Source organism: Pleurodeles waltl, chromosome 1_1 (assembly GCF_031143425.1).
Source record: "Pleurodeles waltl isolate 20211129_DDA chromosome 1_1, aPleWal1.hap1.20221129, whole genome shotgun sequence".
Taxonomy (NCBI): Eukaryota; Metazoa; Chordata; class Amphibia; order Caudata; family Salamandridae; genus Pleurodeles; species Pleurodeles waltl.
The window spans coordinates 981,789,278-981,816,542 of record NC_090436.1 but is presented as its reverse complement, the minus strand read 5'-3'; the positions used below and the strand labels follow the sequence as shown (position 1 = coordinate 981,816,542).

The window sequence follows — 27,265 nt, the reverse complement described above, 5'->3', positions numbered from 1 at the left end:
TCAAGGTAGGGTAGAGAAGCACAAGTTACACACCTCATGGTGGTCCAGCTACAGACACTTCTAATCGCAGCAAGGGCAATTCTGCAAGTGTGTCCATTTCAAACTCCATGCTGCTTTCTCACTGCAAAAAGTACTGTGCTTCTTAGCTGCCAAGTAGGGCTGAAGCCCTCGATGCCCAAGGACATCAATGACTCTCTTTGGTGATGTTGAAAAAGGCCACTAGTCTAGGGAGATGAAAGTTTTTGAGCTGGACTGAATCTGATCCAACGGGATACAAAGTAACCGAATGGGATGGACGAAAAACGTGTTTGAGACACAACAAACTGGGAGTCGATTCGGTGCACTCCCAAACCTGATAACGGACAACAATACAATCTCAATTGGAGTCAGTACCCATGTGCAATGTAGACCAGGAAGAGTCACACTATACATCGTGACTCAGCAGACTTCTTCAAACAAAAACAACTTGCAAACATCTGAGCCCAACACTAGATGTCAGGAGTACGCTAAATGTGTATCTACAGCCACATATGCTACAAACGCTATGTTTAGTCAACCATAAAGCAATTTGTATTAGAACTCTCTTCTTTACCATGCTGTTTATCTTACGTTGTCAGCCTACTTAATTTGAACAGATTTTCTGATATTTTTGTAGACCATCTCCACTCATTTGCCATACAAATATGCAGCACTAAATAAAAGAGGAAGCGTACGTAAAGCAGAGCACCCATTCAGAGAAATCTCAGGAACATACCATGTACGAGTACCAGTGATTTGTCCACTTTGCAAAGCAACAAAACAGCAAGATCAAATTGAAGTAACATCTTGCAGTGTGTTAACTGTAGTCTATTAGGGAAGAAACACATAGGCTTGTGAAGTATCTTGCACTTACAAAGAAACTTCTTTTTCTGTTCCAGTGGAAAGTTGTGAAATGTCTCCCAGAAAAGTCTCACTGTCGGATGTACAGCTGAATATTCACCTTTATATATTGCACACTGAAAAACATTAAAACACATACTGAATGCCCTGTCATGTTCAAACAAACATCCAAAGAGATAAGAATAAGTAACTTGCTTGCAACAATGGTTCCGAAGCATGGGTATCCTTATACACAAATACACAGTGGAATATTTTCCTAAGATTATGGAATAATCCCGTCACATTGTTTTAGTATAACATCCATTTTGGAGCAGTAATGACAGCTGTATCAGAAGCTGCTGCTGTCAAGGAACATACAAAAGGCAAATCAGCCAATGACCATTGGCAGGTTAAGTTTCCTTTATAACACAATCATACATATATACATCTCAATTTTGTGATGAAGTGCATCACTCACCTGAAGAAATATTACTGCCTATGGTCGTGTAGAGGACACAGGGTGAGGCAGCCGGGACTGGGAGTAGGGTTTTTCCTTTGAGCATGCCCAGCACCTACTTGTGAGGCACTGTCCCCACTATTCGTTCCCCTGAACGCACTGTTTTCCACCATGTGCAAACAACATTGCTTCCCTGTGCCGGGTTCTTGTGCCTCTGAGCCTGAACCAGCAGCTCATGTCCTTAACCCATGCAGTAAGCACTGGGTGTCTAGCATGGCTGTTAAAAATCCTGCCAATATGTATGGATTGTTTTAATTGTGGTTAATATATTGATTTCATTGCAAATAATACAGATGTATGTATGTATGTTATTACACAGCCCTGATGAAGTCCTGTTGTAAGGATAAAACGCAGTGGCTAGACTGGGCTGGTTATTTATTGTGGAAGATTCAAGAATAAAATTGTCTGGAAATCTACCCAGCTTCGTGGAATCAATGGACTGAATGCAGAATGATTGTAATTGGACGGAGGACACTGCAGCATTGATTATACATCTGTTTATCGAGTGCCACTCAAGCTATTGTATTCGACAGTCCTGACACTGTATACCTGGTCCTTATGCTTTCAAACTTTCGGTGCGCATTTGTCGACCATGTGCATCGGGCACTGCATGCATCGCATGGTCATTGGCCACAGCAGGTGCCGGCAGTTTGGAGTACCGGAGAGCTTTGGCTGTATGCAAAGGGTACTAGATGCATGCTTCCACCCCACGAGTGCCAGTCCCTCTCCCCATAATGCACATTTATATTAAGTTATGTTAAAAGAGCAGGCACTCAGTGAATATTTCTTGAAATCAAAATACTCTAAAGGCGCATTTGCTACTCTGCTGCGACTTGGCAGCTTCTATTGTTTTAAAATTTCTATTGGTGTTTTGTGTGTTCTCTCTTTTTATCACCTTTCATTATGGTTAGTGACTCTCTATCCATGCACTTCCACCAGCTTTTATTTATTTTGGTCACAAATGTTGCACTGCAGAAGATGTCAAGCCCTGACTTGTTTATTTTTACTTCTGCCAGAAGTAGCAGGACATCCAGGAAGCTCTCCACTGTACCTGGTCTTCCTCGCCTTCAAGCAACTGGCAGAAGGAGGACCATGGCATGCCTGAGAAGACCATTAAGCTTATTGTTTTTCAAAATACCCACAACTATTGTTGCCTCTGTAAACCGCAACAGGCACCATAATGTTTCTTCTAACCCTACTGCTAAATGGAAAGAGAAACAGCTACCAGATATCCCGGTCACTTTCCTCCAGCCAAATGCTGTGGGAGGAGGACTGCGAGAGCAACTTAACACTGCAATCTGCCAGCGCCAAGCTTCTTCGGAGCATCTAACAACTGCTCCAGACTCGTGAGACGAGGACAGCTGAGAAGGACAGACTGGCACTAACCTGACTAAATACCAAGAATTGTATTATGCTGACTTACTGGCACACATCCATGCCCCATGATTGTTTAACAGTACAGTATGAATCTTTATTTGTTATCTGTACACACAGAGGCACAGGCCATTTGCTTACCTCCTCTAGTTCTTGCCAATTATAGTTGTTGCTCCCCACGACCATAGCTCTCAGTTCGGATGGCTGGAAGAGTTCCAGCACCTTTCCACCACACACCTTCAAGAAACCACTGGAGAATGCTGCAAACGACTCTTCCACCGAGTGATTGAAGACATAATTCACATAGGCAGTTACAAATTCTTGCCTGAAACATAAATAATGCAATTAAGGAGGAGAAAGTTAGTATAAACGTACTGCCAGAAAATAAGAAATAAGATGCTATACTTGTCACAGTCCAGAATACCAAGAGTTTGATAATTCATTACATGAATGTCATGGAAGGTGCCTGGAAGTGTTCAGCCAGCCTGTGTTGACCATTGTACCTCCCAGCTCCGGCGGTTGAAAGTGTTTGTGAGTGGAAACTTTGTTTTTCATTTTTTATTTTTAATATAAGGCTTTAACTTCCTTTATTCAGGAGCTTATTTATTGAATGTGAGGGATAGATGTATTTGATGTAAAGCTCTCTACATCATCAGAAAGAAGTTGGTTCTGATAGCTACAGTTATATTACTTGGTGATTCAACTTGAAGTCCTTCACCTCTATATTCCATATTTTTAGGCAAGCTTTTTCTGGGAACTGCACCAACAGAGATACGAGCTCTGACTGATGAGCACCAGCTCCAACCATATAAAACCAAAAAGAGAACTGGTGAAAATCAGAAAAGAAGGAAGAAAAACAAGGGTTAATACTATTGTTTTTGTGAACATTTTTTTAATGTACTATGTTGCGTAGTGCTTTATAAGTGGATACTGGTGCGGTTTAATGGTTTGCTTGATACCATGAGTTGCCATCCTAGCTGTCCCATTAGACCAGATTGTGCGATCGTAAAAAGTTACTCATATCCTCCATGACTCAATTTCACAGTCGGAAAAAGTTATCAACAGTCTAATATTAATCGGTACATACAGGTTCAGGCATTTTCATTTACGTCACATGCGGACAGACTCAGTGGATATGTCCTACAATAAATGATTTTCCTCCACCGTTTGACATCTTCATGACAACAAGGCTGTGGTACAGTTGTACGTGGACCACACACAAATGTATGTCATCTTCAGTTTTCTATTGTTCAAAAGGACAGACACTAGTAAATGTGGGTCATCTCTCCATGGAAGTTACTGGGTATGAAAGAAGGACCGGTTGTTAGGGGTTTCTTGGTGCTGATTTTGCCTCATATTTATAATGGCCCTCTCCGTGTGTACTGCCATGGGCTAACCCCACTTATACCTCACAGGGAACTTTCCATTAGTGCTTGACCCATGGGTTTCCTTAGTTCAAGTGTTGGACCGCTCCACCGGTATTCTAAACTAGGTTGCCTGATAATATAAGAAAATGCTCTCCACTTTAAATTTACAGATTGCTGCAGTCATTTGGCCAGTCTTTCTTTCGCACTACCCTACATTCATTTTGCCAGGCGTATTTGTAATAGTGCAATTGTCACATTATCAATGGGAACTAGAAAGATAAGATACCACGAGCACTGGGGTGAGAGATATTTATTGCTTTAATCCTACCAAACCAATAAAGGTACATATGTGAAACGTGTTTAGGTCTGTCCATACGTCTGAAAATAACATTAGGGCACTGGCTGTGGGAACTCTTGCAGTGGAGGTGGTATACTCAATACCAAGGCCGGTGATGGTTTTCAAGGATTGAGTAAAACTGTTAACCAATTTCGGCTCCCTGACCTCTTTAGAGAACAATGTTAAATAATTTAGCTATAATAACTTCATTCTTCAAGCCTACAACGTTCAAGTATACCTCTAATTACCCATGGTTGGCTGGGCTGGTCTGTGTAGGAGTTCAGGTTATTAGGAATGTGAATACTGCCAGCATATGTTTGCCTTCCATGAAGTGGAACTCTTCAATATAGGATTTGACCTGACATTTTGGGCTACAACACAAAACTACGGGTAAAGTCTGTAGAATGATTCTCGATCACGGTCTTGAAACAGACAAGGCAAAAGGATACAGACAACACCTCAGATTTTGCTATTTGTTCCTCATCTAAAAATTAGTCTGTGTGCGCTAATATGTTATGAGTAGAAATAAATATGCAAGTAGTATTAAAGGATTTGATAAAGCATCCAAGCTCTTCAGGGAGGTGGGTGGGTGCATGCCAACTTAACGAACCAGTCAGTTGTTACAGTTAAGGTTTTCCCTTTACGGCATCTGTAGTAGTAGGCTGCATGCTGTGCACAGAGTGTGAAGCAGTAACCCTGCTCCTGTAAAACAATGACATGCAGAATGTAGCAAAGCAGTAATAAAGAATGTTTTAAGACTGTTCTGGCTACTTGATCTGCTTGCTTGACATGTGCAGCAACACAGTTCTTGTGTCTAGTGAATGTATGGTGTTTCATAAATGAATGAACAAACCTCCAAGTAGTTGCCTTGCAGATGTCACCGAATGTGATGTTCCCCAAAATAGTAGTAACAGTTCATGAGATGTAAATCAATCTTTGATTCTTTTTAGGGTAACAAATACAAAACTATCAAGTTAAGGGAAGCAAGTGCAGCTTCTCTATTTGTATTCACATCTGAATGTTATTTGCTCACATGTTCAAACCATTTTATTTGCTATCCTCCTCTTCCCCACTTTAAATGTTTTTAAAATGTTATCTGTTTTCTAGATAAAGAAGCTTTAACCTCTATGATGCCTAGAACAATTGTTGTTCCCAATGTAAATAATTCTACAAATCATGGAGCATGATATTTAACAAAAACACTAGAAATCTGGTAGATTGCTGATTTTTTACAGTCAAAAATGTTGTTGAACAATCAAAATGTAACAAAAATTTATTTTAAGCACAGTCCCCACGGCTTTGACTAAATATCCCGTATCTCTAACTTGGGATACCAAGATAAGGGAAAAAATGCTTACAGTTCCTTACAGAGGGAGCACAGATGGTAGCAAAGAAGAACATTAAGTGGTTAGTACACAGTTTGATCTTATAAATCTGAATTACTAACATATTAATAATACTGCATGTGGAAAGTACTTCATTATATTCTCCTCGGAAAAGTCAATGTGGTTCTCTTCAAGCATAACACATCTGAATGTATTCAACAGCCACAGGTCAATCCCTGACTTTGAAATTAGATTTCCAAAATATCGCACAGAGAAGGCAAAAAAGGGGTTCTGTTCCGTAAAGTGGGCAACTATAATCAATGTAGGACATAGGCAATTGTCTAACATCAAATGCTGCAAAGGTTTTTGGGTTGATAACAATATTGGTGATACAGTAGACTGATTGATGTGTTTAAGGATAATCCACACTTTTGGCAACTTAGCACTACTATGATCCCTACTTAAATGCAAGACTTTTCAGAGGACAAAGCTTAAAGCACACTAATGCTACAGAAACACGTTAGTCACTACAAAGCCACCCTTCCATGTAATGTGTTGTAAAAATGCAAGTATAATGGCTCACGCAGAGAGTCCATTAAACTTGTTAGGGCAATATTTAGATCCCAAGAAGGTGCAGGCATGATTTTAGGTTGAATAATCCTTTTCAACTCTTCCATAAGCATCTGTATAACTAGCATTGTAAAACTAGGTAAGCATTATCTATTTTGTAGTGACGTAGCTACAGCCACGAAGTGTACTTGTATGGAGGTATAAACCATGGCTGATTTTATAAGTCTTGAAAGACAGTGAGTAATTTCATGGAGTAAAGCTTTAAGCAGGCGCTGATGAAGAGAACTACTACAAGCCTCACAGTGAGGCAACATGATTCCTTTGTGAACAGACAAACAGTTTGGAAGTTAGAAGAAAACCACATACCAAACTTTAACATGCAAAACTGCTGAAAGGAAAGATTTCGGACAAGGATGTAGATGCAGACCACGTTGCTGACTACATTCAGTTAATGGGGTACCTGACAAAAAGGATGAATCAACATTTACAGCATAAACAAGAACCATGGCTGTAGCGCCCATGTGGTACCAAAGGTTATAGCGGTAATGGGCATTGCCACATTTTGCAAACTACATATGGTATCAATGGTAGCGGGGCAAGAGTCTGTGCAAAGGCCCGACCAATCTCTGTCCACAGAGCATATCCCACTGAATGGGCCTGAGGCTACCCCAGGGGTGTAACTTAGCATTTATGTCACATGTAGCAATCAGATTGAAGTGAGGTATCCCAATCCTTGGAAGTGCCATTTTAAAATACAAGTGTTGATTTCTCACTTCTGTGTCTCCAAGTTACTTCTTACCAGGAGATCTGTAACATCACTCTTCATTCTTGGCAAATATTCCACCAGTACATGGGGACCATTTGGTCCAGTCAAACCACCAAAGCTTTGCTGTAAAGAATGTTCTGGAATACTTTTGGTGCTACCTGAACTGCTTAGAGCTTAAGCACACTGGTATGAAATTGTGCATCCCTTAGCAACACTTTGCTCCAGGTTGTCATACCTAGCATGTGTACTCCCAAACTACTGACAGCAGCATTTGTAGTCCCTTGCGACTGTAGGTCTAGAAACAATACACCCAATAATCGATAGGTGTGTTCTACCACTGAAGCTTGTGCTGTGCCTTGGACTCCAATACAGTTAGATTCTTCCAGGACACATACCCTGAGCCAATTAGGTTGCCAGTTATTCCTGTAATGGGCACATATACGGATAGACATTTGGAACCATCATCACCTTCCTTACTGTCAAAGGGTGTGATGACTGGTAAAGGGGAAGCAATTTTTAGAAGTCCCAGGAGACCCTCATTGTTGAGTGTGCATTTGCGGTATCTTGAGCCGTGCATGTTTGCAGAATAAGCCATATACAGCATCTGCAGCATCCAATGCAAATGTATTCCAGTACTGGAACAGTCTTTCCCTTCTGAATGACCTTCTGAGCTCTCATTAAATGAAGCTGGAGAGTTGTTCCAACAAGTTTACCAACTTCCCCCATTGGTACTTTTCATCTGCTTAACTGAACCTGTGAATTAGTGATAGACCATAGCACTGATGCTCAAGCACATACCCTTGTCCATTGGATAAATCCCTTTACTCTTGTTTTCTGAGTGAGGGACATCCCCAGTGCCTTGAACAAATGCTCTTTTGGATGAAGTGTGCATCACCATACAGTAAAGGTGCTCTTGCATGGCCAGCCCATGGTGGAAAGTCACTCTCTAGATCACTGCACGACATGACAAAGAATGGGTGTAAAGGAGCATACTTATGAAAAAGGAAGGAACTCTCCCATTTCCTGGCTTTAAAGATCCTCCGTGCATCTCTAACGCCAATGAACCATAACTTTCCAACATTTATGGGCATCTCTGGTTGATATTTCTTCCCTCCTGGTCTATCTAAAATCCCAATCCATACATTATTGAAGTCTCCGATTCCCACTATATCTGCTCTGGCAAAATCTAATAGTACTTGAATGAAAGTCACCAAAGATGTTTGCTGTTGTAAATTTGTACCATAAAGTGATGCGTTCAACTGTAATCTTTCCATTTTCCAGGTTGAACTGGGTTTTAACACATCTTCTCTTGTAGTCTTTCTTTACACCTCAGCTTGTGAAGGAATGAAAACAAAATAGCCACCACATTGTGTAATATTTAGGCTCACATATTGCAGATTTGGAGGTAGAGCTAGGTCTAGAGTGTATTCTGATTGGCACTAAGAGGTCGATTTTCAGGTAAACACAACATTTAGTTTGGTTTGTATAAGGTATTTCTTCCTTTTTTGTTTTACCAGAGCTCAGTATCTTAACATTAAAAAGCATAAGATATGCTTGGTGGTCAGGTGATGTGGTACTGCTGCCAAGAGGAGCACAAGATTAATTTTTCTTTAGTATTTGTTTTCATTTTCAAATGTGGAAGGAACGAACTGGTGAAGAAAAATAGCAGCAGCGACCATCCTAATAGGAGGTATGGAAATACAGAAAATCCAAATTAAATAAAATGCAAGATCGTATATGGTTAGATTGATAAATAGGGCCACAGGATTAATATATCTCACACACACAAGTTCAAGCAGTCCCAACACACACACAAGTTCAAGCAGTCCCAACAATTTTACAGTAAAGAAAACAACACAATAAAATTATCAAACCAATTTAGAAAACAGAGAAAACCCTAATGAGCAAAAATACACTAAGATTGTTAAAACAGGCTAAGAGGAACCAAAGGGGAATCAAGACACTGTTGGTGGTTGACCGGGACCTTGACATAATTTTAGGAAGCCTGCAACAAACAGACGGTTGAATACACCAAGCAGGTTGTCCTTTCAGCTTAATTCCTGAAATGGATGTCAAAAGCTTCCAGTGAGGCAAGGTTACAAGGTTGTGGCTGGCAAGGGTCTCTCAAAGTCAGATAAATGGTCATCAAGCTTCTGCTGAAGCTGTTGGCACAAAAAGCTCTTAGCAGGACAAACCTCGATTTCAAACCACTGAGGTCACTTTGTGGGTCAGATAAATGTTCTGCCTCGCGCAGAACTAAAGTTTTACCTTTATACTTGATTACTTATTTGGAAGGACGTAAAATCCTCCAGTAGGAAAAACCTGTTTTTTTGCCTGACTAGGATACCTCAATATATTGTTCAGGTCCTGTGCAGGTGGAGAATATGTCCCACTTTTCTCCAACTGCTGGGAAGATTCCTTCTGATCAGTCCTGCAGCCCCTAGCTCCTGAAGGCTGGCTTCTAGGCACTAGGTCTCTTTTCAGCCATGTGTCTTGCAATATCCAGTTGTCTGTGGTTAACTGAGAGTTCTTGGAGTCAGTAGCCCTTTTGCTTTTTGTATCCCAGAAACAGGAAAACAGTATGCAAAACACTTGATCATTGGAGAGTAGTTTCAGTCCCTGGGTGCAAGCAGGTGTCAATGGGCTTCTAGCAGCAGACCCTTCTTCAGGTGGAGTCTTCACAGGTCTAGGAATGTTCTGAGGTGCTGGTGGTTGAGGCACCATATGTATCCTGGGCCCTAGCCAGTTACTTGAGAAACTGTACCGCCCATTCTCCTAATAATTTTTGCGCAGTTTCTTCAGCGCTTCCCTTTTGACCTACAGTAAAGTTGCCAAAGAGCTCCTATTCTAATATGGCAGAACCCATCTTCCACCAAACAAATATTTCATTAGCTCTTAAGTCGTATCCCTGTTTAGATGAGCTCTCTTCACACTGGATAGGGTCCAAACGAGCAAGATACTTAACTTCGTTAATGCATATTCTGGTGGATACTAGACATAACCACACAGTCTTCACTTTAGATTAGTTCCAAGGCACCAGACTAAATCTGGCGCTCCTGTGAGCCGCGAGGTGGTGCCGTGGTTTTGTCCAAGCTCTGTACAACACAAGAAGTGATGAAACCTAGCTGCTTATAGGCACTACCCTGCGCGATCATATGAGCCACCTGATGTGGTTGTCAAGGAGGATGCATGAGTTTAAAAAGCCTAAGAACCACCCTCACCTAGATCCAGGAGCAAACACAAAACATCAGGATCATAGCCTGAATGTACTGGACTCTCTGCTGCAGATTAAAGCCCTGAACTCCATAGTATGCGGGGCCGCCCTAACGAATGTAAGCCTCTGAGAGGGATTCAGGAGGGACTTATTCTTGTTGATGGTGAACCCCAGCAATTGTCAGGAGTTCTGCCATTGTTCTGAGGTGGTCCATGACTGACTGAGGTATTCTCATCTTCATCAGCTAGTCATAATGGTACAGAAATAGAATAATTTTGTACCTCCAAAGAAGGACAGCGACCACTGCCATGACTTTTGTGACCATTTGAGGAGCACTATTAAGGCCAAAAGAGAGCATGATAAACTGAAAATGGTGTTAGTGCACCTTGAACAGCAGGCAACCTCTGTGGGACTTTAGAACAAATATATGAAAATATGTATCCTGGGGGTCCAGAGACACAGTTACTTCCCCAGGAACGAAGCAGACAACATCTGGGCCAAAGTGAGCATCTTGAATTTCTCCATCCATTGGACAGAGGTCCAAGCGAAGTCAGACAGGAGACCCCATCCTTTTTGGAATAAGGAAATTGTGAAATAACAACCCCCACCTTTCTCTAAGTCCGGTACTTTGTCTATGACACCTCTGACAATCAACAGGTACTCCCTCCTTTTGGAAGATGGAAGCTGCTCCTCTGAAATCCAGGTTAGGAAGGCTGACTTTTTCTATCGGCCAGACCACTGGAGTAGGCAATACATTTCTAAAACTGATGAAATTGTTTGGCAGGGGCCAAACGCCCTAAGGAATGCACTGTAGCTCTAACATCTTCATAAAATTACAAGGTGACATCTGATTTTTTAAAGGGCATGGTCATCAGTGAAGCCTGCAATTCACTGGAGAACCCAGTAGACCTCCATTCAGCATGCTGACGGAATCAAGGAACATTACAAAGGCCAAAAAGGAAGCACCAATGTATAGAAAATGCTTCAGACGTGAAGCACCAGCACTTTTCTACTGCTCAGCATTGGTACAGTGCATAGTCCTAAAGCCAGAGAGGTCAGGCAGGCAAAAACAGGGTCATTTCTCACAGTATGCTTTCGGGGTCAGCTGTATAAGGTCAGCACAGTGGGAACACCTATAATTAATCTGCACTCCAAACACACCAATTTTAGGACATTTCCACTTCAGATCTGAGAAGGCAGTTTCAGATTTACCACACTGAGCAATCATTACTTCAGCTTCTGTCAATTTTGTGAAGGATGTAAGTGCAATCCAGCATATTAATCTGCGTTAGTTTAAGCCAAGCACTGCAAGTAATTTTTTTTGACTTTTATGTCCTTGCCACAACCAGATTACCACCTCCTTTTTGCATCCAGTGTTTTCCTTTCTTCCATATCTATTAAGTTTTATTTATAAAGACATACCACATTATAGTAGTTAACCACGTTAACAATTACAATAGCTGTCTGGCTCACATATAAAAGGTGAAACATGTTATGTGTAAATGTCAACCAAAACTTAAGAAAGCATTTCAAATGTATATATGCAACATGTGTTGCACTACCTACTGTTCCATCAATATCCTTAAGGCTATAAGGATGAATAACTGACATTAAGTGCAAACCCAACATGTACAAATTACATAAACATTAGTAAATTACAAATTGTGGAACAATCAGGGATATGGCTTTACATTCTCAAATCCTCAAGAGTAAGGATAAACAGCAGCATAACATCTGGTATTTCTTGTAATAATCTACATTCCTTCACCGTCCAACCTCTAGCCCTCAAAAGGACTTCAAAATCATTAGACAACAGTCAAACAACTTTACTCAAGTAAGCAGACCTTTTTCTGGTCAGTTAACCAACATCCTGAAACATTATACATTCATACAGTCTTGTATATCGTGTCTGTGTCAGATCCACTCAGGGTCATAGAGAGCCGGAACACCATGATTCCTTGTTCTATCTCAAGGTGAGCCTGCATGAAAGATCAAGCAATGGTAGATCTTTTAGGGACTGTTGCTCATGTTGAGGCTCCTTTTGTGAGGTGATCCCTGAAATGACCTGAAATATGGCCCACAGACATGCCTCTGTTCTTTTGTGCAGCCAACAGTATGCCTTGTTTCTACTATAAAGTAGTGAAACACTGCTACAATAGGCTGCAGGGATATTTTGCATTCTCTCTGAGCACACTGTCCAGTATTATTCCCGTGTCCTAAGACAGTCAGGGGTTACTGTGCTCCAACTGTAGCTATAGCTGTTGTTTACCACTGGTGTACAGGAGCCAAAAGTACTACTGGATCCAAAACTGGTAAACAACACCCTTCTTCCAGAGACAGCTTTTAGATGAGCACAAGCTTCCATTTTCCTTTCCTGAATTTTATGAGATTCCAATGCTAGTGGGAATTTGCTGGTAAGAGGTGGTAACAAACAAGTTACTTTCAGTATCGCCTTATCTGGTAGAGACATAGTCTAGTTGCAGACTCCTTACCTTTGAATTTCCCCCAGGCGTCAGACCCCCTGCACGCTATTAGGTGGCATCAATCAGCTTCCCGTCCGTCGTCTGCATCATCCACACCGTAAATGACGTTGTGGAGCCACCCTGTTGCGCTGAGGTCAGTTTCCCTTCACAACCAGAAGCGGAGAGCCATGAAGAACACATACAACTGAGTCAAAACTAAGGTCCTTAAGAGGGAGCTCCTGTCCCTAGAAATCAATTTGCAGGGAGGATGGGTGGGCCGGTAAGGAATCTGCAACTGGAATAAGTCTCTACCAAATAAAGCATTACCGGAGAGAAGTAACCTGTTCATATAATAGAGACTTCTTTTTGTAGATGCCTTACCTTTGAACAGATACCTAAGCAATTCCATCGTTTGAGGTGGGTCTGCAAACCAAGATCATACTAGAAAGTCCTGCAGGTCCAAATGGGCAAAGTACCAGTCCCTATGGACCTGACTGTCCAGGCAGAAGTGTTTGGTAAACGTGTGCAAGGATGCCCACGTTGCCGCATGACAGATAACAAGGACTGGAACTCGGCTTGCGAACGCAGTGTTCACAACTGTAGCTCGAGTAAAATGAGCATGCAAGCCCTCAGGGGATTGCTTTTTGGCCAGTGCGTAGCTTATCTTAATGCAGAGTATGACCCATCTGGAAATGGTCCACTTCTGTACTGCCCGACCCTTCTCCGCACCCACATAACTGACAGAGTTGATCATCCACCTGGGACTCTTTTGTACAATCAAGGTAGAAAGCCAACTCACTTTTTGGGTTTAGGTGGTGGAGTCTCTTCTCTTCCTTAGAGGGATGTAGGGGCATGTAAAATGTAGGCAGGGTGATGGATTGGTCTACAAGTACGTAACCACTTTTGGTAGAAAAGAAGCCCTAGTGCGAAGCACTGCTTTGTCAGGATAAATGGAAAGGTAGGGTGGCTTTGATAAATGTCTGCAGCTCACTCACCCTGCAGGCAGATGTAATGACCACAAGGAAGGCTGTTTTTGAAGTGAAGTCTGAGAGGACAAGTGTGGAGAGGTGCGAAAGGAGCACAGAGCAAAAATGTCAAAAACAAATCCAAATCCCATCGGGACATAATGAAAAGAAATGGAGGAAACATATGTGAAAGGAAACATATGTGTAAGACCTTTAAGTTAAAAAAGGGTGATCAGGCAACCTCAAAAAAGCAGGAATAGCAGACGAATAACCTTTTAAAGTGTCCAAAGCAGAGCCTTGCTGGGTCAGAGAAAAAATTAACAATAGGGCCTCCGAGAGAGGGGCAGAAAGAGGGTCAACGGCCTTGTCTGTGCACCATGCCCCAAATTTCTTTCAACAACAGGCATATACCGTTATGGTGGAGGAACACCTGGCTGCCAAGATTACATCACAGACTTCGGTGGAAGGTCAAATGTCACAGCTCAATCTCCATGCCGGAAGGCAGAGGGTGGACAGATTTGGGTGCAGCACCCTCCCCCCTGCTGCTGTGACAAAAAAACCTCCCGAAGGGACAGTATGATCGCAGGATCGATGGACATGCTCAATAGCTCGGGATCCCAGATTCACTGTGCCCAGTCCAGAGCCACAAGGATTACTTGGGCCTGGTTGTTCTTGATCTTCTTGAGAACTCTGGGCAGAAGTGGTAGGTGCGAAAAATCGAACAGGACGAAAAAAGTGTGTCTGAGCAATTGCCGCCTTGGAAACTCTAACAAGCAAAACTGCTTACATTGCATGTTGTCTGCGGAGGCGTCTACTGCTGAAAGAGACCTTGTGCCACCTCCAGATGGAGACACCACTCGTGATCCGGAAGATATTTTCAGCTGAGTTCTTCTGCTCTGGCGTTCAGAGAGCCCTCCAGATGTTGAACCAACAGGGATATGCCCTGCTGTTCCAGCCACATCCAGAGGGACAGAGCCTCTTGACAAAGGGTCCACAACCCCACCCAACCTTCTTGCTGCAGTACCACATGGCGGTAGTGTTGTCCTTGAACACAGCAGCATCTTCCCCTTGACAGAGGGAAGGAATGCCTTCAGTGGTAGCTGGATTGCACAGAGCTCCAACAGGTTGATGTGGAGTCTGAACTCCAGAGACCAGATGCCTCGGATCGCCATCTCTCCCAGATGGCTGCCCCATCCCAGGAGTGAAGCTTCTGTCACTAATGCCAGACCTGGTTGGGGAAGGGAGAGGGATCTGTCTCAGACCCAATCACAGTTCGTTAACCACCACTGCAGATCTTGTGCGGTTCACTCAGAGATCTGGACCTTTGCTGGAGAGATTCCCCTGATGCTCCTCCCACTGAAACATCAATGCCTAGCCTGCATATGCCACCTGCCATTGGTCACCAGCAGGATGAATGAGGCAATGAGGCCCAGCAGCCTCAGAGTTATTCTCACCAAATTCCAGGATAGAGACTGAAACATAGGGACCATAACCTGAATATCCTGGACTCGCTGCTCAGGAGGGTAAGCCCGAAACAGCTGTGTCCAGGAAAGTTCTAATGAAAGGAAGCATCTGAGAGGGAGTCAGGTGTGACTTTGGCACACTTATACTGAACTTCAGCAAATGCAGGAGGTCTGCTGTAGTCTGGAGGTGGGAGACGACAGCCTGGGGCGAACCAGCCTTTAACAGCCAGTCGTTGAGATAGGGTAAGATAAACCCCTGATCTGCGCAGATGAGCTGCGACCACCGCCATCACATTGGTGAACACCCCAGGGGTGCTGGTAAGGCCAAAGGGGAGCAAGTTGAACTGAAAGTGCTCATGTCCTACCGGGAATCACAATTAACGTCTGTGGGAAGGCAGGATGGGAATATAAAAATAAGCATCCTACAATTCAAGCCCTACCATATGGTCTCTTGGGTCCAGGGCAGATAAAACCTGAGTGATCATTTTGAACTGCTTCTTCTTAAGGAAGAGATTGAAGAACCAGAGGTCTAGCATAGGGCCGACGCCTCTATAGCTCCCTTAGCCAACAGAGCTGTAACTTCCTTGCGGAGAAGGGACAACTGATCCCCCATCATCCAATAGTACGATGGTGGCATAGATGGAATGGTAGTCTCAAAGGGGAGGGAGTAGCCTCTTTGCACTATCTGCAAAACCCACCTGTCTGATGTGATGGATTGCCAGCGTAGCAGGTGATGGTGAATCCTGTCTCCGACTGGCTCTTAATGGGGGGGGGGGGGGGGGGGGGGGGGTGGTAAGACTAAGACAGCTTAGAGGCAGCTGCAAGGGGAGGCATAGACTGGCCAGACAACTGGTTCCCTGATTTATGAGGCTCATGGATCCCACGCCCTCGGTCCCATAGAGACTGGACAGCATGCACGGCAAAGTGGCTGGCTGGGAATAGATGTGGTGTGAGAGCCTTTCCGTAGCCATAAAAGGGGCACAGGGCAGACTGAGGTGGACAAGGGTCTGCCGCAAGGCTCAACGACCTGGACATAGCACGAGAATCCTTGATGCGCTTGAGCGCTAAGTCTGCTTTGTCTCTGAAGAGATGGGTACTATCAAAGGGCATGTCAATGAAAGTAGCCTGGCCATCCCCTGAAAAGCCAGATGTCCTGAACCAGGTGTGGTGCCTCAGTGCCACTTTTAACAAAACCACTCTGCCTAGGAAGTCAGTCGTGTCCAGTCTACAACAGTTGGTGAACTTTGCTGCATCTCTCTCACTGGCAACTGCCTGAGAGATTATAGCCCGGGCCTCCTCCGGGACCTGTGGCAGCACTTGCTCAACCGTATCCCACAGCATGTGCTAGGCCCGAAAAAGAAAAATTATCTTCTCAAGTGTATTCAAACTTTTGAATTCCCTATCCGGAGGTGTGGAAGGGAACGCACCCTGGGAAGTGGAGGCTTGGATGACCAAGCTCTCAGGGGCAGGGTGTTGCGCCAGAAAGCCTGGATCTCCCAGAGCGGGGTGATGGCAGCAGGCAACTGTCCTGTTCACAGGAACGTCCATGCTGGGTTTGACCAAGTACACAGTAGGACTTCCGTATGTGCTTTATGAAAGGGAAGCATGGTTTCAGATGAGGAAACCCCAGGCTGAAGCACCTTTGTCAGGAGGTTAGTCCTGACTGCCATCGAAGGCAACTCGAGGTCCAACATCTCATCTGCTCTTCTCACCACCATTGAATAAGAAGGTCCCCTCCTTCGTAGCCAAGGTCGGCAGAGAAAACATGCCATTTTCTGGAGCAGTGTCTAGTCCACTGGCCTCACCCAAGCCTGTATGCCAGTCCATAGGGTCTTGGGCTGGTATTCTAAAGGGTCCAGTGACCCCTCCCATTCCTCACCATACCTGGCCTATAAGAAGGGGCTCAGGATCAGACATAGGAGGCAAAGCCCCTGCGGGTGCTGGAGTCGGTGTCGTACAACACCAATCCGGATACATATTGGAGTGGGGAAATAGAATGGGGATGGCGCCGCCCAGGGGGTGCCTGTGGCGCCGGGACTGGCATCAGTGAAGGTCAAGGTGGTGTGATCGATGCTGGTCTGGTCCCATTCTGACTCCGTGAGACCCCGAAGGAGCTCCAGTGCAGTCGGGCTGCCCAAAAATGAGGCACATGGCCTCATAAAACTCTTAGAGTTGGGCAGAAAATCGGGGAGGGATTGAGTCAGCCCAAGCGTAGTGCGCTGAAACTCCTTCATCTTGTCGGCCGACGGATGAGAAGTTGAAAAACGCTTTGACGTCTTGCTCTTCTTCTTGTGTCTTGACTTACCCAATTGCCTGAGGAATTGGAGTAGGACGATGACGATGGAGGACTCAGAGGCCGCTCCCTGGATCTTCCTCTTGAGCGGGACCTAGACTTGTGCGGAGTCGAGCATTGGGCTGCCATCAACTTCAGGGACTGCTCCCCCAAAGCCTTCGGATGCATGGCCCCACACTCAGAGCATGACTTTGGGTCATGGTCACGCTCCAGACACCAAAGGCACACAAGGTGCAGACCCATCACCGACATCATCCTATGACAAGAACCACAGGGCTCAAACCCGGTCTTCCTCAGTGACATCTTTGACGCACCATGATTTGAAAACTTGAAAAATCTTTGACAGAAGGTCGAAAAAAGGCCAGTCAAAAAGTGACTGAGTGGTAGCTCTCTTCAGATTGGCACTAGCTGAAATGAAAAGAACTGTCAGCGCACTGGAGTGGCACCTACATAGGACCTGCGGAGTCGATAAACACCACCTAAAGGCGCAAAGGGGTACTGCTCAGAAAATTTTCTGGATCCAGTCGGACACCTGTGGGAAATTTAAAGGTAAGGAATCTGCAACTAGAAGTCTCTATCAGATCAGTAGTTACTTGGATACTTCCGCTACTATGTCTCTTTATATACAGATATTGCCTCCACCCTACTTCATCATTCCTAGGTAACCTGGTCATATCATACGATGGGTTTTACTCTCTACACTCTATGCATTCAAAGTTACCTTTCTGTCCACTCTCCTTCCAGAGAATGTATCTTCGCAACATAGTTTAAGCATTGTAGCTGCTTCTTTGGTTCATGTATTGGTATTGCCTGCCCACTGGTGCCATACCCTACCAATATTTACAGTCTCTGGCATGTATACATTTTCATGATAGTGTTGGAGCCAATCTGCACTACAGGTAAAAATACTGGTCACAGCTTGGGTCAGACTTTGTAATAAGTCAAGGAAGGTGAACAGAATAGGAGCAGGACAGAGACAATCAAGAACTGGCTAGCGATAAATACTCTTATCTTCTAGCAGAAAAGCTAAGGACATCTCAACTAAAGCCAGTATTATTTTCTGTGGGGCTCTATGCCCTAGACATAATAGAAGGAATAAACAGTACTTCTTAATGCCCACAGTTAATCTTGCTACATGCATCTCACCTGTTATTGTTTGTCACAGTAATTTTGTCTCCCCCGGGCACAAGCATCTTAATTTCAGTCACTCCATAATTGACCCTGCAAATCTGTGCCACAAGGAAACAAAAAAATATGTTAGAGATTTTAACACACTGCCCCTCCTTTTACATAAACAGTCTATTTGCAATCACTATTTCTGACATAATTGGGATACTTTACATTAAGCCACCAATCAACTTCAGTTACAGTGAATTTCTTTTTTAAGATCCAAGCTAAAAGTCACATCAACTGTCATTATTTACTGGGTTTTGTGAACCCCAGTGCTAAATGCACCATTGGTGTAAGACAACACCCAAGTATTCACCCTGAGTGAAATGTATTCCTGAAGCACATGTAAGAGTTCAGACAAATGAAAGACAAAATCAGAGTGGCAGAAAAATTCCCGAAACATTTTTTTTAAATAATTCAGAGAGAAGAAAAACGTGCGCTCGTTCAGGAGCCCAAATAAATAGTTTGCAACTATCCAGTGCAAGAAATAAAAAAAATCACGTTAGGAGATTGTGGCCTGAGGCGAGTGCTAGGTGAAAGGAATGTTGAGATCAGGCATTCCAACCTGTAAATTTGTCTTTGGCTATGCAAAATGCTGCAGCACCCTGTCAGTGCTAGACAGTGAATCCCAAAAGTCACGATGCAGGGGGCTTCAACCAATGAGTAAATAGAAGATCTTACCAGGGGACATACAAAACCCCTCCTTCATGATCCTATCAACACATTTAAAGTCAGATTCTTAAAGTGCATCTTTTAAATTACAAATGACCGTACTAGACTGAACATATCTCCAATGTCTAAGGTTGTATGAGGGCCCCTAAAATTAACATTATGCCTGAGAAACTTTACTTCTTTCAAATGACTTTGCCTGTGATCTTACCAGGAAATAATTTACTTACTATTAAAGTTATTGCAGTGCATATTAAAAGCAAAAGTATATTGGCATTTACTCTGCGATACACAACACATTCAGGGACTTTACATTAAGCATGCTGACAACATTCTTGATACTGAGGAGGTCTATCTTTGATTGCCTTTAGACAAAAATACTGCTGCTTGGCCCAGGTCAGGAACTTCTGCAGAGGAAAAGTTTCTAAAATGTCTCACTTGGCATTCATCGGTCACTAATCGAAACACCTTTCTCTAATGCACATTACACAGCGGAGAAGGAAAATTTAATTGTAGCTAGTTTTCAGAAGGGAAAAATGAGGCATGATTTATATAAATTCAACAAACATAGAGGCTTCCTTCTGAGCCCTGCATAAAGTTGAGGGGAGAGCAGAGGAATGTGGAACGACACAGTCTGGTGGTATTAAACAGTTATTCCCACGTTTGGGGTGAACAAGGGAGGAAATAAAGTAAGGAGTCATTCAGCTTGACAGACAGTTTTATATGCAGAGGTGTTGGAAGTTGGCTCTGTAGTACTATTTCGAAGTAAGAAATAGTGTGCACAGAGTCCAAGGGTTCCCCTTAGAGGTAAAATAGTGGCAAAAAGAGATAATTCTAATGCTCTATTTTGGGGTAGTGTGGTCGAGCAGTAGGCTTATCAGAGGGTAGTGTTAAGCATTTGTTGTACACACACAGGCAATAAATGAGGAACACACACTCAAAGACTAACTCCAGGCCAATAGGTTTTTATATAGAAAAATATATTTTCTTAGTTTATTTTAAGAAACACAGGTTCAAGATTTACAAGTAATACTTCAAATGAAAGGTATTTCACTCAGGTATTCTAGGAACTTTGAATAATCACAATATCATGTTCAGTTTTGACACACATGGCAATAAGCTATTTTAAAAGTGGACACAGTGCAAAAATCAACAGTTCCTGGGGGAGGTAAGTAATTGTTAAGTTCACAGGTAAGTAAAACACTTACAGGGTTCAAAGTTGGGTCCAAGGTAGCCCAACGTTGGCGGTTAAAGGCAACACCAAAGTTACCACACCAGCAGCTCAGGGCCGGTCAGGTGCAGAGGTCAAAGAGGTGCCCAAAACACATAGGCTTCAATGGAGAACAGGGGTGCCCCGGTTCCAGTCTGCCAGCAGGGGGACAGACCAGGGGGGTTTTGTAGGGCACTGGGGGGGACACAAGCAGGCACAGAAAGTACACCCTCAGCGGCACAGGGGCGGCCGGGTGCAGAGTGCAAACAGGTGTCGGGTTTTGTATAGAAAGCAATGGGGAGACCCGGGGGTCTCTTCAACGATGCAGGCAGGCACAGTGGGGGGCTCCTCGGGGTAGCCACCACCTGGGCTAGGCAGAGGGTTGCTCCTGCACTGGAGTTCGGTTCCTTCAGGTCCTGGGGACTGCGGGTGCAGTGTTGGTTCCAGGCTTCGGGTCCCTTGTTACAGGCAGTCGCGGTCAGGGGGAGCCTCTGGATTTCCTCTGCAGGCGTCGTCGTGGGGGTTGGAGGGGGGGGGGGGGGGGAGGGTCGTCTCTGGCTACTCACGGACTTGCAGTCGCCGGGGAGTCCTCCCTGTAGTGTTGGTTTTTCGCAGGTCGAGCCGGGGGCGTCGGGTGCAGAGTGGAAAGTCTCACGCTTCAAGCGGGAAACGTGAAGTCTTTAAAGTTGTTTCTTTGTTGCAAGAAAGTTGCAGACTGTTGAACAGGGCCGCCGTTCACAGAAGTTTCTTGGTCCTTGGTTGCAGGGCAGTCCTCTGAGGCTTCAGAGGTCGCTGGTCCCCGTTGGATGCGTCGCTGTTGCAGTTTTCTTCGAAGATGGGAGACAGGCCGGTAGGGCTGGGGCCAAAGCAGTTGTCTCCGTCTTCACTGCAGGGCTTAAGGTCAGCAGTCCTTCTTCTTGTTAAGGTTGCAGGAATCTAGTTTCCTAGGTTCTGGGGGCCCCTAAATACTGAATTTAGTGGCGTGTTTAGGTCTGGGAGGGCAGTAGCCAATGGCTACTGTCCTTGAGGGTGGCTACACCCTCTTTGTGCCTCCTCCCTGTGGGGAGGGGGCATATCCCTAATCCTATTGGGGGAATCCTCCAAAATCAAGATGGAGGATTTCTAAAAGTAAGGGTCACCTCAGCTCAGGACACCTTAGGGGCTGTCCTGACTGGTGGGTGACTCCTCCTTGTTTTCCTAATTATCTCCTCCAGTCTTTGCCCCAAAAGTGGGGGCAGTGGCCGGAGGAGCGGGCATCTCCACTAGCTGTGATGCCCTGTGGCGCTGTCACAAAGGGGGCAGGCCTTTGAGGCTCACCACCAGGTATTACAGTTCCTGCAGGGGGAGGTGAGAAGCACCTCCACCCAGTACAGGCTTTGTTCCTGGCCACAGAGTGACAAAGGCACTCTCCCCATGTGGCCAGCAACATGTCTGGTGTGTGTCAGGCTAGCAAAAACTAGTCAGCCTACACTGGAAGTCGGGTATGTTTTCAGGGGGTATCTCTAAGATGCCCTCTGGGTGTATTTTACAATAAATTGCACACTGGCATCAGTGTGCATTTATTGTGCTGAGAAGTTTTATACCAAACTTCCCAGTTTTCAGTGTAGCCATTATGGAACTGTGGAGTTTGTGTTTGACAAACACCCAGACCATATACTCTTATGGCTACCCTGCACTTACAATGTCTAAGTTTTTGCTTAGACACTGTAGGGGCATAGTGCTCATGCACCTATGCCCTCACCTGTGGTATAGTGCACCCTGCCTTAGGGCTGTAAGGCCTGCTAGAGGGGTGACTTACCTATGCCACAGGCAGTGTGGGGTTGGCATGGCACTCTGAGGGGAGTGCCATGTTGACTTAGTCATTTTCTCCCCACCAGCACACACAAGCTGTGAAACAGTGTACATGTGCTGAGTGAGGGGTCACTAGGGTGGCTGCAGCCCTTAGAGACCTTCCCTGGCATCAGGGCCCTTGGTACCAGGGGTACCGGTTACAAGGCACTTACCTGGGTGCCAGGGTTGTGCCAATTGTGGAGACAAAGGTACAGTTTAGGGAAAGAACACTGGTGCTGGGGCCTGGTTAGCAGGGTCCCAGCACACTTTCAAATCATAACTTAGCATCAGCAAAGGCAAAAGGTCAGGGGGTAACCATGCCAAGGAGGCATTTCCTTACAAAAGGCATCAACAAAAAGTGTCTTGCAGAGGCATGAACAAAAAGTGCCTTGCACAGATCGTTACATTATTCCATTAAAACCAACATAGCACGGTCTCACACTAGAAGTTCCATTTAGCCATTGGTGGATGCAGAGGCTGCAAAGTGCCCGGGCGGTGTTTGCAATGCCATTTGCAGTCCCGGCTGCAGTCCACCCACCAAATTTCTACTGTTGTAAAGTCCTGGTCAAAGCACCAATCATCATTAACCATATTCAAACGCTCCCGTTCGCAGCATGCAAATTCTCCTGCTATATTTAAGATCTTTAGTCACAGCAAAGTCACAAAGAATGAGAAAGTAATGTGGGTCACAGGAATGACATGGAATAAGTGAAGTGTAATTGAAAAATCCCTGCAATAGGCAACCTGCTTTTACTCCTGCGTACCTGTCCTTGTTCCTATAGAAGTCATACTAACTGGCACCCATTTGGGGAATTGAAGTAAAGCCAACAATTCTAGAAGGGTGAAGCCAAAAATTTTCTGCAACACAGCTTGATCAAACTTAGGGATAAATGTACATCCTTTAGTGTTTGAGATTACCAAATAGCGTTTTTTTTGCTTCGCTATTTGGTAAATCAGAAACACAAACATACTAAAGTGTGTTTAACACTTTTTGCGATTCACAGTGGGTCACAAATAGACCTACCTCATTAATGTTAATAAGGTAGATCTTGATTTGCAACCTATTAGAAATGGCAAAAATCACAGAAATGGTGGCCTGCCGGGTTCAGTAGACCACCATGTCTGAGATTGCTTTTCAATAAAGCAATCTTTGTTTAAAGTCAGTTTTCATTAACCCCTTCGCTGCCAGGCCTTTTCCCCCTCAGGTGCCAGGCCTTTTTTTTTTGGCTATTTGGGGCAGGACGTGCTTAGGCCATCATAACTTTTTGTCCACATAAGCTACCCACGCCAAATTTGCGTTCTTTTTTTCCCCAACATCCTAGGGATTCTAGAGGTACCCAGACTTTGTGGGTTCCCCTGAGGGAGACCACGAAATTAGCCAAAATACAGTGAAAATGTAGTTTTAAAAAAAGAAAATTGGAAAAAAGGGCTGCAGAAGAAGGCTTGTGGTTTTTTCCCTGAAATTGGCATCAACAAAGGGTTTGCAGTGCTAAAATCACCAGCTTCCAGGAACAGGCAGACTTGAATCAGAAAACCCAATTTTTCAATACAATTTTGGCATTTTACTGGGACATACCCCAATTTTAAGATTTTTTGTGCTTTCAGCCTCCTTCCAGTCAGTGACAGACATGGGTGTGAAACCAATGCTGGATCCCAGAAACCTAAACATTTCTGAAAAGTAGACAAAATTCTGAATTCAGCAATGGATAATTTGTGTAGATCCTACAAGGGTTTCCTACAGAAAATAACAACTGAAATAAAATAAAAATTGAAATTGAGGTGAAAACAACCCAGCCATTTTTCTCTACATTTTACTCTAACTTTTTCCTGCAATGTTAGATTTTTGAAAGCAATATACTGTTACGTCTGCTGGACTCTTCTGGTTGCGGGGATATATAGGGCTTGTAGATTCATCAAGAACCCTAGGTACCCAGAGCCAAGAAATGAGCTGCACCTTGCAGTGGGTTTTCATTCTATACCGGGTATAGAGCAATTCATTTGCTGAAACATAAACAGTCAAAAATAGGTATCAAGAAAACCTTTGTATTTCCAAAATGGGCACAAGATAAGGAGTTGAGGAGCAGTGGTTATTTGCACATCTCTGAATTCTGGGGTGCCCATACTAGCATGTGAATTACAGGGCATTTCTCAAATAGATGCCTTTTTTACACACTGTCTTATATTTGGAAGGAAAAAATGTAGAGAAAGACAAGGGGCAATAACATTTGTTTTGGTATTCTATGTTCCCCCATGTCTCCCGATAAAAATGGTACCTCACTTGTGTGGGTAGGCCTAGTGCTCGCGACAGGAAATGCCCCAAAACACAAAGTAGACACATCACATTTTCTCAAAGAAAACAGAGGTGTTTTTTGCAAAGTGCCTACTTGTGGATTTTGGCCTCTAGCTAAGCTGCCACCTAGGGAAACCTACCAAACCTGTGCATTTTTTTAAACTAGAGACCTAGGGGAATCCAAGACGGGGTGACTTGTGGGGCTCTCACCAGGTTCTGTTACCCAGAATCCTCAAAATGTGGCTAAAAAAAACACTTTCTTCTCACATTTCGGTGACAGAAAGTTCTGGAATCTAAGAGGAGCCACAAATTTTCTTCCACCCAGCGTTCCCCCAAGTCTCCCGATAAAAATGGTACCTCATTTGTGTGGGTAGGCCTTGTGCTCGCAACAGGATATGCCCCAAAACACTATCTGGACACATCAAAATTATCAAATAGAAAACTACCTGTTTTTGCGGGGGCACCTGCGTTTTTGGTCCTGGGCTCAGCAGCCATCTAGGGAAACCTACCAAACCCAGACATTTCTGAAAACTAGACACCCGAGGGAGTCAAGGGAGGTGTGACTTGCGTGGATCCCCCAATATTTTCTTACCCAGAATCCTCAGCAAACCTCAAATTTAGCTAAAAAAAAAAAAACATTTTTGCCACATTTCTGTGTGGGATAACTGCACCGGGACAAATTTCCTACCACCCAACGTTCCCATCTGTCTCCCGGTAAAAATGATACCTCACTTGTGTAGGTGGGCCAAGTGTTTGTGACAGGGAAGAGCCAAAAACACGTCGAAATTGAGGGGGAACCAAAGTGGGTCCAAAAGGGCAGTTTGAAAAAAAACATTTTTAGGCTGGCATGTGCAGCAGAAATGTTATTGGTATAGATGAGACAATGCTGGGTGCTAGGAATTTTGTGGATTACTACAGATTCCGGAAGGTTCCATCACAAAAATGTGGGAAAAATGTGTGCTTTCTAGCAAACTTGCAGGTTTGCAGGGCACTGTGGGTAAGGAAATGGTGCGGGGTGCATGTGAAGCACACCACCCTGGAATCAACTAGATGTTTAGTTTTCAGATGTGTCTAGGTCTTGTGGATTTTTCTACATGGCAGCGTCCCAAAGTAAAAAAAAAAAAAGTGCAGCCCTCAGCATTCCAAGTGGGACAATTTTGAGAGTTACCAAGCTCTCATGGCCCAAATGTAAAACTAAAACTAAAATATTCACATGTCCTCTTGCTTGCCATGGGATAAGATGTTTTAGTGTGCAGGGAGAGCTGAAAGACTGTTAGCCCCTTCAGTTCGGGTGGGGGCATAACCAGGTCCATACTGGTTGGTAGCCACCACCCCACTATTTTCTTTTATTTTTTTAATTCCCTGGCATCTAGAAGACTTTCTGCCCCCCCCCGTGGCAGAACAACTTTGGCCCCATTTATTTGGGGTTGGGGTATGGCCATATCCCCAACCTCTTATTTTGAAAAAAATATCTACCCTGGTCTGTGGTGGGCTTTCTACCCCCCTTGGGGGCAGATGGACCTTCCAAAATAGGCCAATCAGGGCAGTTATGGCCAACAGTAATGTGCCCCCAATGGGGAGAGACCCTTGCCCAAGGGGCTGCCCCCTCCAAACAAAACACACACATACACACTCACCAATCCATGGTGTCTAGAGGTTTCTGCCCCCTTTGGGGGCAGATTGGCCTAACAAAAATAGGCTGATCGAAAGACCTAAATACAATTTGCCCCCCAGAGGAGTGACCCTTGTCTAAGGGGTCGCTCACCATACATAAAAACAAAGTAAATAAAAAAATATATATAACCCTGGTGTCTAGAGGTTTCTGCCACCCCGGGGGCAGATCCGCCTAATTATATTAGGCCGATCTGCCTCCAGGAGGGGCAGAAAAGGCCTAAAAATATTTTGACCCCCATGGGGAGTGGCCCTTGGCAAAGGGGGCCGCTACCCTTATGCGTTAGTATATAAAAAAAAAAAATCCCTGGTGTCTTGTGGTTTCTGACCCTCCTGGGGGCAGAAATGGCCTAATTATAATTTGACACCCCCCCCCCCCCCGATTCCCCCCCAGAGCGACCCTTGTCCAAGGGGTTGCTCCCCAAACATAAATTTTTTTTTAAAACAATAAATAAAATTATCCCTGGTGTCTAGTGGATTTCTGCCCCCCCCCCAACCCACCGGGGGCAGATCGGTCTAATAATATTAGGCCGATCTGCCCCCGGGGGGTCAGAAATGGCCGAGAAATAAATTGCCGCCCAAGGAGCGGCCCTTGCCCAAGGGGCTGCTCCCCTTATTGGAAATAAGAAAAAAAAATCCCTGGTGCCTAGTGGCATTTCTGCTGCCCGATCGCATTGCGATGGGGCAGCAGAAATGCTCAGAGAGACATCAAAGGAGAGGAAAGGCCTTTCCTCTCCTTTCATGCCTCTCTGCCCCTCCACGTGATCGGAGGAGAAATGCTTTTGCATTTCTCCTTCGATCGGGTGCAGGAAGCTGGCTTCAGACGCCACGAGGGGCGGGGGTGGAAGGAAGGGGAAGCGATTCCCCTTCCATCTCTGCCAGGGGAAGGGGGTGCTTGGCCATCGGGGGAGCTC

General features: G+C 44.5%; 1 protein-coding gene across 2 annotated transcripts in view; it reads right to left on the bottom strand.

Annotated features, from left to right (window-relative positions):
- Positions 1–27,265, bottom strand: part of HERC3 (HECT and RLD domain containing E3 ubiquitin protein ligase 3) — a 452,060-nt gene that overhangs the window by 50,210 nt on the left and 374,585 nt on the right. For both annotated transcript variants that reach the window (XM_069230256.1, XM_069230257.1), the window contains exons 23-25: positions 18,658–18,740; positions 2,891–3,074; positions 893–995 (exon numbers count right to left, since the gene is read on the bottom strand). In XM_069230256.1, the coding sequence (XP_069086357.1) occupies positions 893–995; positions 2,891–3,074; positions 18,658–18,740 (370 nt within the window). The remainder of the gene's footprint in view (positions 1–892; positions 996–2,890; positions 3,075–18,657; positions 18,741–27,265) is intronic.